This window comes from Meriones unguiculatus, chromosome 17 (genome assembly GCF_030254825.1).
Source record: "Meriones unguiculatus strain TT.TT164.6M chromosome 17, Bangor_MerUng_6.1, whole genome shotgun sequence".
In the NCBI taxonomy this organism is placed as follows: Eukaryota; Metazoa; Chordata; class Mammalia; order Rodentia; family Muridae; genus Meriones; species Meriones unguiculatus.
In genome coordinates, this window is record NC_083364.1 from 94009039 (window position 1) to 94020867 (window position 11829).

An 11829-nucleotide genomic window follows, 5' to 3' on the forward strand; every position below is an offset into this window, starting at 1 on the left:
CAGTGGGAAATCATACCGTAGGCTTTTAACAGGTATTTACAGAACAGTCTATCCATCAGATCAGAAAACATGTTCTCCCAGTGCCCATGGGACTGTTTGTCAGACTTTTAAGAAGACCGACAGCAATAATCCTCAGCCTGTTCTGCAGAGTACCTAGGGAAGGAACTCGTTTTGTGAAGCTAGTTCTGCCCTGCTACCAACGCTGCACAGGGACAGAACAAAGAGAAAAATTACAGACCATTTTCTCTGATAAACATAACTGTAAAAATCTTAACGTTTTCAAACTGAATTCAAGAACACTTCAAAAAGAAAACGCATCACTACCAAGTTGGGTTTTACCATAGGTTGTAGAAACCCATACGTGAATCTATGGGTTTCATTCACAGTATAAGCAAACATAAGAGCAGACATCATATAATCATCGTGAAGATGCAGAAAAGGCTGTTACCAACGTTTTGACAGAAGTTCAGAGTGAACAGGCAGAAGGAGCATGATCTCAGGATAAAGACTGCAGTGAGTGTACGTCAACATTACACTGACGTGAGAAAAACCAAGTGTTTCCTACAATTGAAATGAGACAGGTTTTCTTTGAAGTGCTTGCCCTCTTTCTTAGAGCACTAGGAAAGAGCAGGAAGCTAAAAGGATACTTAAGACAGAAGTCACATTGTTCTGTTTGTACATGACGTGATCCTGTATGTAAGGCACTGTGTACGTTGCACCTGAAAGCTTTGGGGACTGGAATGTACTTTAGGAAAGTGTCAGGATACAGAATCCACACAAAAATCAGTATTTCTCTATTTGCCAATTAGAACTTGCTAGGAAAGAACTTAATACATAACAATAACAGCAAAAACTACAGGAAGAAGCCTGACCACATAGATAGAAAATCTTTAATCTTGCACAAAAAAAACCAAACCAAAACAAAAACCCAAAGTGGATAAAAGTCTGTAATGTAAGCCACCAATGAATTGCTAAGGGGATATTAAGGACAGGTGCTTCAGAATGTAGACATAGGCAAGAATTTTCCAGAAAAAAAAAGACTTAAGAGTTCAGGAGTTGGCAAATGTGATGACATGAAATTAAAAGGAATGAGAACCCTAAGATGGTACAGATTCAGCCTGCAGAATGGGCGACCGCCTCCACCAGCTGTGAGTCAGGTGGGCTAATGTCTAGATTGTATGGAGAGCTGCAGAGATGAAAACACCACCCCAGCTGTTATCAGCAAATGACCCAGTAAACTGAGCAGTTTTCAAAGGCACAAACACAAATGGCCAGAAAACATTTCAAAAAGTGTTCAGCATCTTAGCCATCAGTTAAGGCTAAAAACTATGGGAAATGAGAAAAAAATGTGCTGGATACGAAAAATAGATAACAGTTCTATCATTTACTATTACAAAGTGTATACAAATCAACTATGAAAGATTAAAATTTAGCGAACTTTCTAGGCATGGTGGCTTATTTTTATAATCCCAGCATTTGGGAGGCTGAAGCAGGAGGACTACCATAAACTTGAGGCTAGAACTACCTGTGCGTTCTAGACTAGCCTGGGCTACAGAGGAAGATCCTGTCTCCAACAAAACAAAAACAAACTAAAAGTCATAGACGGCACCCATCAGTTGAGAGTGTCGGGAGAACTGTGAAACGCTAAATTGTGTGGGTGACCTAGCGCTGTGTAGCAGAACCGCTGAGCCACATGTGTCTGCTCACACAGGTGTCGCCGGGAGTCCACAGGACACTAGTCACAGGCGAGGCTGGGAGTTGTGAGTGGACCGAGGCCCTGTGGCTTCCTCAACCCTTTAGAGTGCAGAGCAGAGATTGGATACATAAAAATGGTCAGGTCTGGGGCCCTCTGCTCTCTGTTGTAACTACAAATTTGCTTTAAGCACAAACAGTCACAAACACTTCAAATGCATGAGCTGGCTGCATGCCCATAAAACTTAATTGGACAAAGCAAAGTTTTAAGGGCCCCATCCTTGGGGAGGCTGCTTTATGTTGAGATAAAGTGTATGAAAAGTACTAAACAACCTTCCTAACCAAAAATCGTTTATTTCTCTTGTAGTCTCTTTACAAAAATTACGTGTTTAGTGTGTATGAGTGTGGGCTCCCCTTCCACAGTGTGCATTCAGAGCTCAGAGGGTAACTCATGTGAGTCAGCTCTTTGCGTCCACCATGTGGGTCCCGGAGATTGAGCTCAGGTTGGGTTCTGAGTGCCCCTAGCCACTGAGCCGCCTCGCCAGCCTCAGCCTTCCTTTAAACTACTGACTAATTTGAAATCACAGCCAAACAAGTAAGTCCAGTCACACAGTTCATGCCTTGAGTTCCACACAAAGTGAAAGAATGTGTTTGTTTTAAGCTGCCTTCGTGTTAGGTGTGAGGCAGCCATTCTCACGTTCTTTTTTTTTTTTTTGACAGATATAAAATTCCATCCATCCATCCATCTATCTATATCTATCTATCTATCTGGTTTTCTGAGACAGGGTTTCTCAGTGTAGACTGTCCTGGACTCACTTTGTAGATCAGGCTGACCTCAAACTCACAGAGCTCCGCCTGCCTCTGGTTCCCTGAGCGCTGGGATCATAGGCCTGTCACCACACCCTGCTTGATGAACTCCTGTTTTAAAAAGGATATTTCTTTGTGTTGTATGGTGTGCGCACGGTGCACTGCTGTGTGTGCAGTTGTGTGTGGAAGGATGTGCACTTGGTGTGTGCACATGTGTGCTGTGTGTACTCATCTGTGCTTGTGTACTTGGGGAGGATTGCGGAAGGTGAGAGCAGAGGTTATTGCAGGCCCTGGCTCTGCACCCACCTACACGAGTGCACATATGTGCACATGTCTGTGTCTGCCGCTGTCCTTTTGTGCCGTCTGGTCTCCTTACCTGTTCTCTGTAAAACTGTTAGATCTTAAGCGCCACGAGGGTACAGCTTGGATCTTACCTTTGCCTTCTGGTTCTGATCTCCCAGTTTTCTTTTGGGATTCAGCCCTTTCCTACCTGGCTGTGGTTGGTACAGTGCTCAGGTGCCCTGCCAGTGACTGGCACGGATTGGGCCTAGCCGTTTGTTAGTTCCTGCCCCCCGGTCCATGGAGCTGCGTTGGCCCCTGAACTCTTTGTCCTGTGTATCTGTGAGCTGTCTTCTATCTTAAAAGCCTTCTGCTGTAATTCATTTTATCTGAGTTAGCTACAGCCAGTTTCACTTGCTTCTGCCTGGAGGTCTCCAGCAGTATGGACGTAATCATTCAGTTTTCATATTGATTGTGATTTTTTTTTTTTATTTCTTCTCTTTAAAAATGAAAATAAAAAACAGCCAGACACTGCTGCTGCTTTGAAGCGTACCATCGAATTCCTGATGGAGCAAGGAGCCATAGTGAGGGACCTGGAAAACCTGGGCGAGCGAGCGCTTCCTTACAGGATCACCAACCACAATCAGAAGCACAGAAGAGGCGGGTAAGTTCTCCAGGGCTGGCTGCAGGCATAGGAAAGGTGTCACCGTGCCCGTGGGGTCCCAGTGTGCTGGGTGTCCTTCAGGTAGAACATATAAAAGCAGTGCAGGCAGGACAGAGCAGAACAACACCAGCTCCCCTGGGCAGCCCGGCGCTGACTCCAAGTCTCATGTCTGAGTTATGTTGGGAATGGAGAATGTGCAGCCGGGTGCCAGGTCGGGTGCTGCGTGTGCAGTGGTCTCGGCTAGAGCTGCCTTTAAACCCTCCTCGGGAATGCAGCACATGCTGCAGACATCCTCATGGCCTCACCTTGTTTTGTGTTCAGCTTCTGGAGAGGGCCTCGCCAGATTGCCCGGCGTTGCTAGGAAACAGGAAGTGCCAGTGCTGGGCTTCTTCTACAGTCGTAATAACAATGAGGGTGGAGGGTGTGTGCGTGTGCATATGTGTGCATGTGTGTCAGTCTAGGTGCACATTCTTCAGTTCTTTTTTTAAAACTTAGTCAATTGCTGTGGCTTTGCCTGTCAGGATGTCTGTCTTTGCCTGCAGCCTGTGTGGGGTCAGTTAACTGTTCTTACAGGAAAGGCGCTGAGCAGGGGTCTGTCCTCACCCATGCGGAGTGGTGGGGCACCCAGTCTGAGTGCCTGTGAGCAGGGGCTGTCTTCCGCTGGCACGCCTTTAACGTCACCGTCTCCCCTAGCCAGCTGCCTGGCCGCTGCTCCTGCTCGCCTGAGCAAGCCTCCCCTTTGAGAGCGGCTGACTGAACTCTCCTGGCTGCAGGCGCCCATGGGAAGCAGGAGCGTGTGGCACGTGCTGCTGCTCTCTGCGGATGGAGCAAATGCTCCTGCCAGCATGCTGCCAGTGCCTGCCCTGCCCTCAGGGTCCTGGCCAGGTGCACGGTCCTCGCCAAGGATCACGCTTCCGTCCTTTGTGCCCCTTGTGTAAATTTAAGTGGTGTGGCCTCGTAAATGTTTATTATTAGGCTATAATTATTACGGTGCTATTTCCTAACCACTATCAATCAATTAAAAACACAGACACAGCTGTTGTACTTTATAAAATAGCCTTTATGTGGAGCATTGCAGATAATAACCCTCTAAACTAACTTTTCCTCCCAGCCCCAGTCTGGAGCTACCTCCCATCCATGGTCCAAAATAATTAATGTTCTCCACGTCCTCCATCCACGATGATCCAGCCCTGTGCTCCTTCCCCACGCTAACCCACGGCGCCTGACTCTTACCTTCTTCTCCTGTCCTGTCTTCCTTTTCTCCGGGTGGTTCTTCAACCCCAGCCTGCAAATCCCCAACTCCTCCCTTTCTTCTGCCAGGTCCCAAGCTTCAGAATTTTTAATCAACCAATCAGCTTTAAATTAGGTGCTTTAAGCAAGGTTTACACAGCAAAGACAGGTGTGTGTGAGAATGTGCTCTTCTGAGCAGGGACAGGATCTTGGGGGCCAGTAATTAAAATACATAGCACCAGGCCAACCCCAACATCGGCCATTGGTATTCGAAGGCCGCCATATTGAACTCACACCACATGTGTGCTTGTGTGTGAGCACAGAAGTGGGGTGTCTTGTGTTGTCAGGCGGCGGCGTTCAGGCTTTAGACCTGTGCTGCTGAGAAAAGTCATCACCAGCATTTATCTGTTTTGAGGCCCTGGTTTCAAAATGCTATGTCTGGATACAAATTTACAGGGATGCTGAAGCAAACAAACTGTGTGTGACATGAGTTGCATGTGGGGAGTCTTACGTGACCCATCTCTCTAGAGACATTGCCATATAAATGCTGAGAAGCCCTTCAGTAAGGGGTGCTCATCGTTTTGTGTGAGCATGACACGTGTGTGTGTGTGTGTGTGTGTGTGTGTGTGTGTGTGTGTGTGTGTGTGTAAATGTGCAGGCCTGTAGGCCACATGTGTGGAGGTCAAAGCTAGCTCTTGAGAGTTGGCTCTCTCTTGCCGCTTATGGATCTAGGAATTGAACTCTGGCAGTGAAGGTTGTGTGCAAGGCCTTCCGCTCCTGAGCCATCTTCCTGGCCCAACCATGATGCTTTATTTCTCTGCAGTCATGAATGTGTTCCACTCGTTTGGTAAACGAGTGTGTGAGGGCTAGTACATGTAGAATTGCCTGAGTAAAAGCTTCTAGATGCCTGCCTTAGGGAGTTTGAAGCTAGCTGGATTCTTTCTTCGTAGTCACTAGGCCTGGCCCTCTTTGTAGTCGTCATTTCCCCGTTTGACAGGCTGCTCGTGTGTAATGTGGGTAACAAGAAGGTGCTGCACATATGCTACGCCACAGACTGTTGGAAAATGGCCAAGGGTGGCTTATTGGACGCTGGTCTAGCATCCGGAGCTTTGCTTCATTTCGGCAGCCCTGGAGGTTGTGACACGCACTCGTAATTGGGAAAGGTGCTGATGCCATATGCATGAGTCAGTGTGTGTTTAGCTCGTTGATTGGCTCGATGCCCCCTGAGAACCCATACGGAGCTGTCTCATACGGAGCTGTGAGCACGTGTTCTAGGAGTCGGCGTCCGCAGGTCTTAAGGTGATTGTGACTCTTGGCTTGCCATGGGTGCTGGTGTCCCTGCCACAGCCACGCTCTAGCCTACTTCCCCATATTGGGCCCTGGCTGCATGGAGGCCAAGCAGGCTGAAAGAAGAGAGCGAGTGTAGACTGTTCACGTGGGGAAGCTTTCACTGGTCAGGTTAGCTGGACTGTCTCCCCAGAGTGGGGGGTATGCTTCAGAGATGTTTTGATGTTATTATTTATTCATAATGCCAAGTTTATAACCAGTTTATGCCAAAAATAAAAAATGTCATCATTCCAAACACTGACTTGGTCAGACCCTACTTGAGAAGCAGGTATATTATAGAGATTTCTGCTGATCCATTACTGGGAACTTGTTTGCTCACTGCAGCAGCTTGATGGTGAAATTCCCAGAGCAGTCCACAGTTACTTACTCACTGTCTGTAGGGGCTTGGCATTGGGTGGGTTGTTCATGCTCAGCTGAGGACCGTCTTTGTGAGAAATGTTCTGGTGTGTTCCACCTGGCTGCAGATGGAGCCTGGTCTGGCTACTCTTATCGGGGATGAAAACAAGGTCTCAGACACCTGTAGCTTTTGTCTGCATGATTTTTCTAAGGCAGCCGTGTCCCAGGTCAGCTGGCTGCCAGGGTATGATCTTGGGAACAGCAGGGTCGAACAGATCCCTCCACTGCCTGGGCCCCGTGGGAGGAGATGGGAACTCCGGGTCTCCTGGATCAGCTTTCCCAGTGGAAGCCTGGGCTTCGGTTACCGCCTGTTGCCACTGGGCAGGGCCTGGAAGCCATCAGTACAGCTTGGAGCTGCTGGTCAGAGCCAAGCCTACAATCACCCTTTGCTTTGGGTTTGCTCTTGTCCTTTTCAGGCCTACGGAATGGCCTCTCCTTGTGCCTTCATATGCTCACCTGGAGGCCTGTGTAGGTATCCCTTGCTGTCACACTGCAGTGGACCCTTGCTAAAAAAGGGCAAGTGTCTTCCTGAGGCCCAGCGGTGTTCCACCGCAGACAGGTGGCCAGGCTCACTGGCAGGCTGCACACCTGGTGAAGCTCTTTCCACTAGATGGGGCTGGGTGAAGAGTGACCTCTAAGCTGCAGGGGCGACTATAGAAGATGGGTGAGCTCTCAGGGCTGAGCTTGTGAGCCTCGGGTGGGTGGCCTGTGAGGACCAGGAGGCTGGACTCGCTTCCATGTCCTTTAAATAGTTGTGAATGGAGTGCTGTCCTTAAATTTGGGTAGGTACTTATGGCAAAGCTCCCCTGGGTATGTGCAAGGCACCTTCTATTTACGGCTAAGAAGAGTGATCAAAATAGCCAGCTGTGTGGGGAATCAGTGGAATTTTACTGACTTGCTCTCTGAATCTGTCTCTAGCATGCTCACTCGGAGAGTGCTGGAGCCCGCTCTAGAGGAGATTGATTCTCCTCTGTAGCTTTCCTGTTGGTTAACATTTCTGTGCTCTTTTCCTGCCAGCATCAAGTCAAGGCCAGTGCCCTGGCCCCATTTTTGTGTGTAGGTACTCTGCAGCTTGTTTGGGATAAGGGATACTGTTCTCTTGAAGGTTTCTTTCAAGCGACTCATCCCCACAATTTCTAGAATTACTTGTTGTTAAAAGGCTTGAGAGCCACAAGATAGAAAAGGAAGCAGGGTTTGTGTGTGGACAGCCTTTGGCATTAAGGTGAATAGTCCGCTCTCTTGTGAAAACTGAGATCAGAAAGGTTTAACCAAGGCAGTCTAGGACCAAGCATCACACAAATTGCCTCTTGTCTGCAGAGGGTTCCAAGATGCTCTGGGGCTGCAGAGCCTCACCCCTCCCAAACTCCCCCACCCACTGGGAGCCACTGAGCACTCTGGAAAATTCCACTGTCTGCCTTTGGGAAGGGGAGGGTGTCTGAGGGACAGTGACAAACAGTATCACTCTAGTTTAAGCAAGCTCTTCTTGTGGGTTCAGACAAGTGGAACTGGGAAAGAATGCAGCCCTCATCTCCAAGAACACTACCAGGAAGCCTTTCTTCCCAACACCTGTAGTCATGGGGCTGGGGCCTCAGCCCTGGGCAGTGCTGTAGCCTTGCTCAGACTTCTGACCTCGTGCTGCTGTAGGGCTAGGGCTAGCCTTCGAGGAGAGGGAGGAGAGGCGGAGCTGGAAACTGGTTCCCTGGGAGAGCACTGCTATGCAGGGAGCAGCGGGGGAGCGGTATTCCAAGTTGGGGGCATGGCCTGTCCTGCGGAGCCATTTCTCTGTTCCTTTCAGATTACTGGGGCCCTGGTCCATGTCGTGGAGTTCTGTGGTGGTAAAGTGCTGTAAGCCTCCAGCTCACTGCTGTCTGGCTTCTGAGTGTTGCATCTGTAATGAGGTGTGCTTTAGTGTCCTCAACCTGCTTTGGCTCCACCTCTCCTGGCTTGGCAGCAGCGAGCGCCTCACTTCCACTTCTGTGGTGTTGGTATGCATCTCTGTAGAGAAGGGAGATACTTGGGGAGAGCAGATGTCAGCCCTGCAGATGAGAAGGTTCTGTAATTAGAAGCACACGCAGGAAGCAGACCTTTAAATGTAAACACTGCTGGGTTCTGCGGTCAAGGCAGCCATGGGGCTGCTTACAACCTGGTGTGTGGTGTTTTCTCCTGTGTGTGCAGCACGTGATTTAAAATGTAGTGTAATTAGATTTTAGATTATTGCACTGATTTCTCCAAAATGATCTATCCACTTACTGGTTCAATTACTGATTACGATAAAAATAGGGAATGGAAACTAACAAACTGGAATATTTTATTATTTTATTAGAATGTCCTCTTCTAGGCCTGTCGGCACAGAGGAGTCATAGTTCTGAATCATTCTACCTTGAGTGAGAAACTCATAGTGAGATGGGTGGAGATAAGAGACATATTTGGTGCTTTGCTTCTGCCTAAGTTGGTGAGTACAGCACACTGACACGGTTGTGCCATTGTAGCGCTGCAGTCCTTATCTTTCTCAGAGCAGGGTGAAGGCACCGTCTGATTTTCTTGAAGGCTCCGTTTCTCTTTTAGCCTAGTTCCGCTCACCTTCTGTGGCTCTGGCTGTGGAGCCGGCAGTAGTGTGTGGGAGCTGATAACAGAGTCTCCAGAGCCCTCTTCTCAGTGCACGTGTCAGCGCTCTGTCTTCATAGGCTGTCAGGAGAAAGACAACATGCTGGCTTCAGAAACTGTCCACTCCAGCTCTGTGTAGGCAACACAGCTGTGACAGGTCTGTGAGAGAGGGACTGAGAGAGAAAGACAGAGAGACAGAGAGTGTCTTTCTCAGTGCTCTGTTGTCTGTGGCCCACAGCTGGGTGTGGATTGCTGTAGCCTGACAGGAGTGGGAGTCTTACAGAAGTTGTAGAAGCCTGAACTTCTAACACCAAACCTTGGTGACTTTTTTTTTTTTATATCAGTTGCCAAACGACTGTTCTGGAAGGCTGAAGAAGCCTTGTGTGCCTGATTGCTTCAGCCTTCTGAGGTTTATCTGCAATACACATTTGCTTACATTTGCTTAGACAAATTGTTAAGGAGAAAACAAGAAGAGCATTGAGTGGAAGCAACCAGGAACCGTGCAGCTCTGTTTCTGTGTGGGAGTCACGTGGAAACAGGCTGGCCGTTCAGGCACACGGTCTTGGCTAAGCCCTAGACCTCTGCTTGGCTCCTTCGTGGTAGAAGGTTAGCTTGGTTCCTAGGGAGGAAGAGGAGGAGGTTCGGCTTTCAAGGAGAGGTGAATACAGTATATCTGCCCATCTCTGAGCTACTTTCCCCTTCTCTGTTGGGTGTTTTCCTTTTCGTGGAAATTTCCATGGTGTAATGAGCCAGGGGAGTAGAAACACTCTTTACCCAAGTCAGCCTGAGGCACAGATCAGCAAAGTGATAAGCTTGAAATGACAGTCACACGCTGTGGATGTGGCCACAAACCCACTTGCAGTTTGGCCAGAGCTCTTGTTTGGGTTTGGTTGCCAAAGGATTGGAAGACTGGTGAAGGTGAATTAAAGGGTAAAGGTCATAGAGTTTGGTAGTGATGGGGCCTCCTGGAAGCCAAGCCACAGCCCATTCTAAAGACCTCCAAGTCGTTGCTTTATCATCAAGAAGCCTCCAGAGTTCCGGTGATGCTGGTAAGAGATGACATACCTGTGAGCTGTAGCCTAGAGCCTGCCTTCCAGCTTACACTCTGGCCTGCAGTAGATCTTTCTGGTTGTCGTTTCCTACAGTGAAGGGGTTGGTCTATATTTCCTGTCTATCACAGCCTATAATTCTGTAACATTTTTTGGTTCCAAAGTTGTCAGAGGCTTCATGTATCTGGGAGTCAAAAGACCTGATGTGTTTGGTCCTCACAGTGCTGCATGGTAGAAGGGTGAGCTGAGGATAGCGATAGAAGCTTCCTGAATCTGTAATTCTTCACATTGGATTGAAAGAAGTGATGTATAGGAAACAACGCTCTAGAAAACGGTGCTAGGCCCAGAGCAGCATGCAGCTTCATGTCCTCTTCCTCCATTTACTCAACCGACACACAGGTTTCTACTGCCCTCCATCCTCACAAGATGTTGAAGAGGTGTGAGGGCATTTTGCAAAGTAAGGTACAGTCAACCCTTCTCTTCAAGTTCTGAATGAGGAGGTATCTGGTACACATGGCTCCTTGTTTTGGGATGGGGGGTATCCAGACTTCTGTCACTTGGTGAAATGTTAGTTATAGGATTTTTAGAAAGTCCTCTCCATGCCCACTTTTCTGGAAGTTTTTCTCGGGAACTGCCATGAGATTTTGTTAACTTACTTGCTTGTGTGGTTACTGAAGACCACCTAACCAGTGTTTCCACAAGAAGAACCAGTAGATGGTTTCCAATCCATCCGTGTTGATGGGGTAGAGCATTCTAAGCATACAGTCTCACAGCTACTTTGTGTTATTTCCGTGTGCCTGGTCCACAGCCTTTCGATGCCACACAGGTGGTGCAGGCTACTTTTTACAGGGATGCAATGAGAAATGCAGTCTGGAAGGAGACTAGTTGTGCCCGCTGCACTTGAGCAGAACTGTGAGATAGTGATCTCTCGGCAAAGAGTAAAAGTTGCACCACTGACCAAGCAGGAATGTTAGGATTCAGATGCAGGAACTCATCCATTTCTCTCTTGTTGCAGGTATTTCTTGGTGGATTTTTATGCCCCAACAAGTGCTGTGGAAAACATCCTGGAACACTTGGGGCGAGACACTGAAGTGATTAGACCAAATATTGTGAAACACCCTCTGACCCAGGAAGTGAAAGAGTGTGACGGCATAGTCCCAGTCCCACTTGAGGAAAAACTATATTCAGCGAAGAGGAGAAATAAGTGAGAAGAGTCACCAGATTTGGGCCTTTTATTTAATTCTAAGTGCACACTGGGTAGGATGCTCTGGCCTATGACCTTTTTGCTGCCAGAGGTGGGAATTGCTCACCAATTATCGTGGGTGTGAGTTCATCAGCATTGTAGGATTTGTCTGTGGGGGTAATCACACCACTGCAGCATTTTTAAGAGCAAAATATTTGTCATTTGCCCTCAGTCGTTTGGCAGACCTATATGGAAAACAGAGAGCGGAGTAATAAACACGACTTCACCAACCCTGACTGGAGTGTTGCCTCTACCCTGCCCCAGCACCTTGCACCGCCAAAGCCAGGAGCCCCGATTGTGGTGCGAGCACTCTGAAGTTTCGGGCTGGACGCCCTACCGGACGGGTTGCAGAGTCCGTGCTTTTCTTTTATCCCGCCGCATGCTCCTTGAACAGGGAATGAGTGCTGGGGGGCTTCCACATTGCCCTGTCACCTCCTCACCATTGGCTTCTCCTCTACTGTCCCTCAGCCCTGGAAGGCCCTTTGAAGAGGGCAGTGCCATGGGGTCCACTAGGCACA

At 48.4% G+C, this 11829-nt stretch overlaps 1 protein-coding gene across 1 annotated transcript in view; it reads left to right on the forward strand.

Annotated features, from left to right (window-relative positions):
• Mrps6 (mitochondrial ribosomal protein S6) overlaps positions 1–11541 on the forward strand; it is a 48883-nt gene extending 37342 nt beyond the window's left edge. The window contains exons 2-3 of the mRNA XM_021628772.2: positions 3303–3442; positions 11084–11541. Coding sequence (XP_021484447.1) covers positions 3303–3442; positions 11084–11276 — 333 coding nt within the window. The 3' untranslated portion in view covers positions 11277–11541. The remainder of the gene's footprint in view (positions 1–3302; positions 3443–11083) is intronic.
• The last annotated feature ends 288 nt before the right edge of the window (positions 11542–11829 follow it).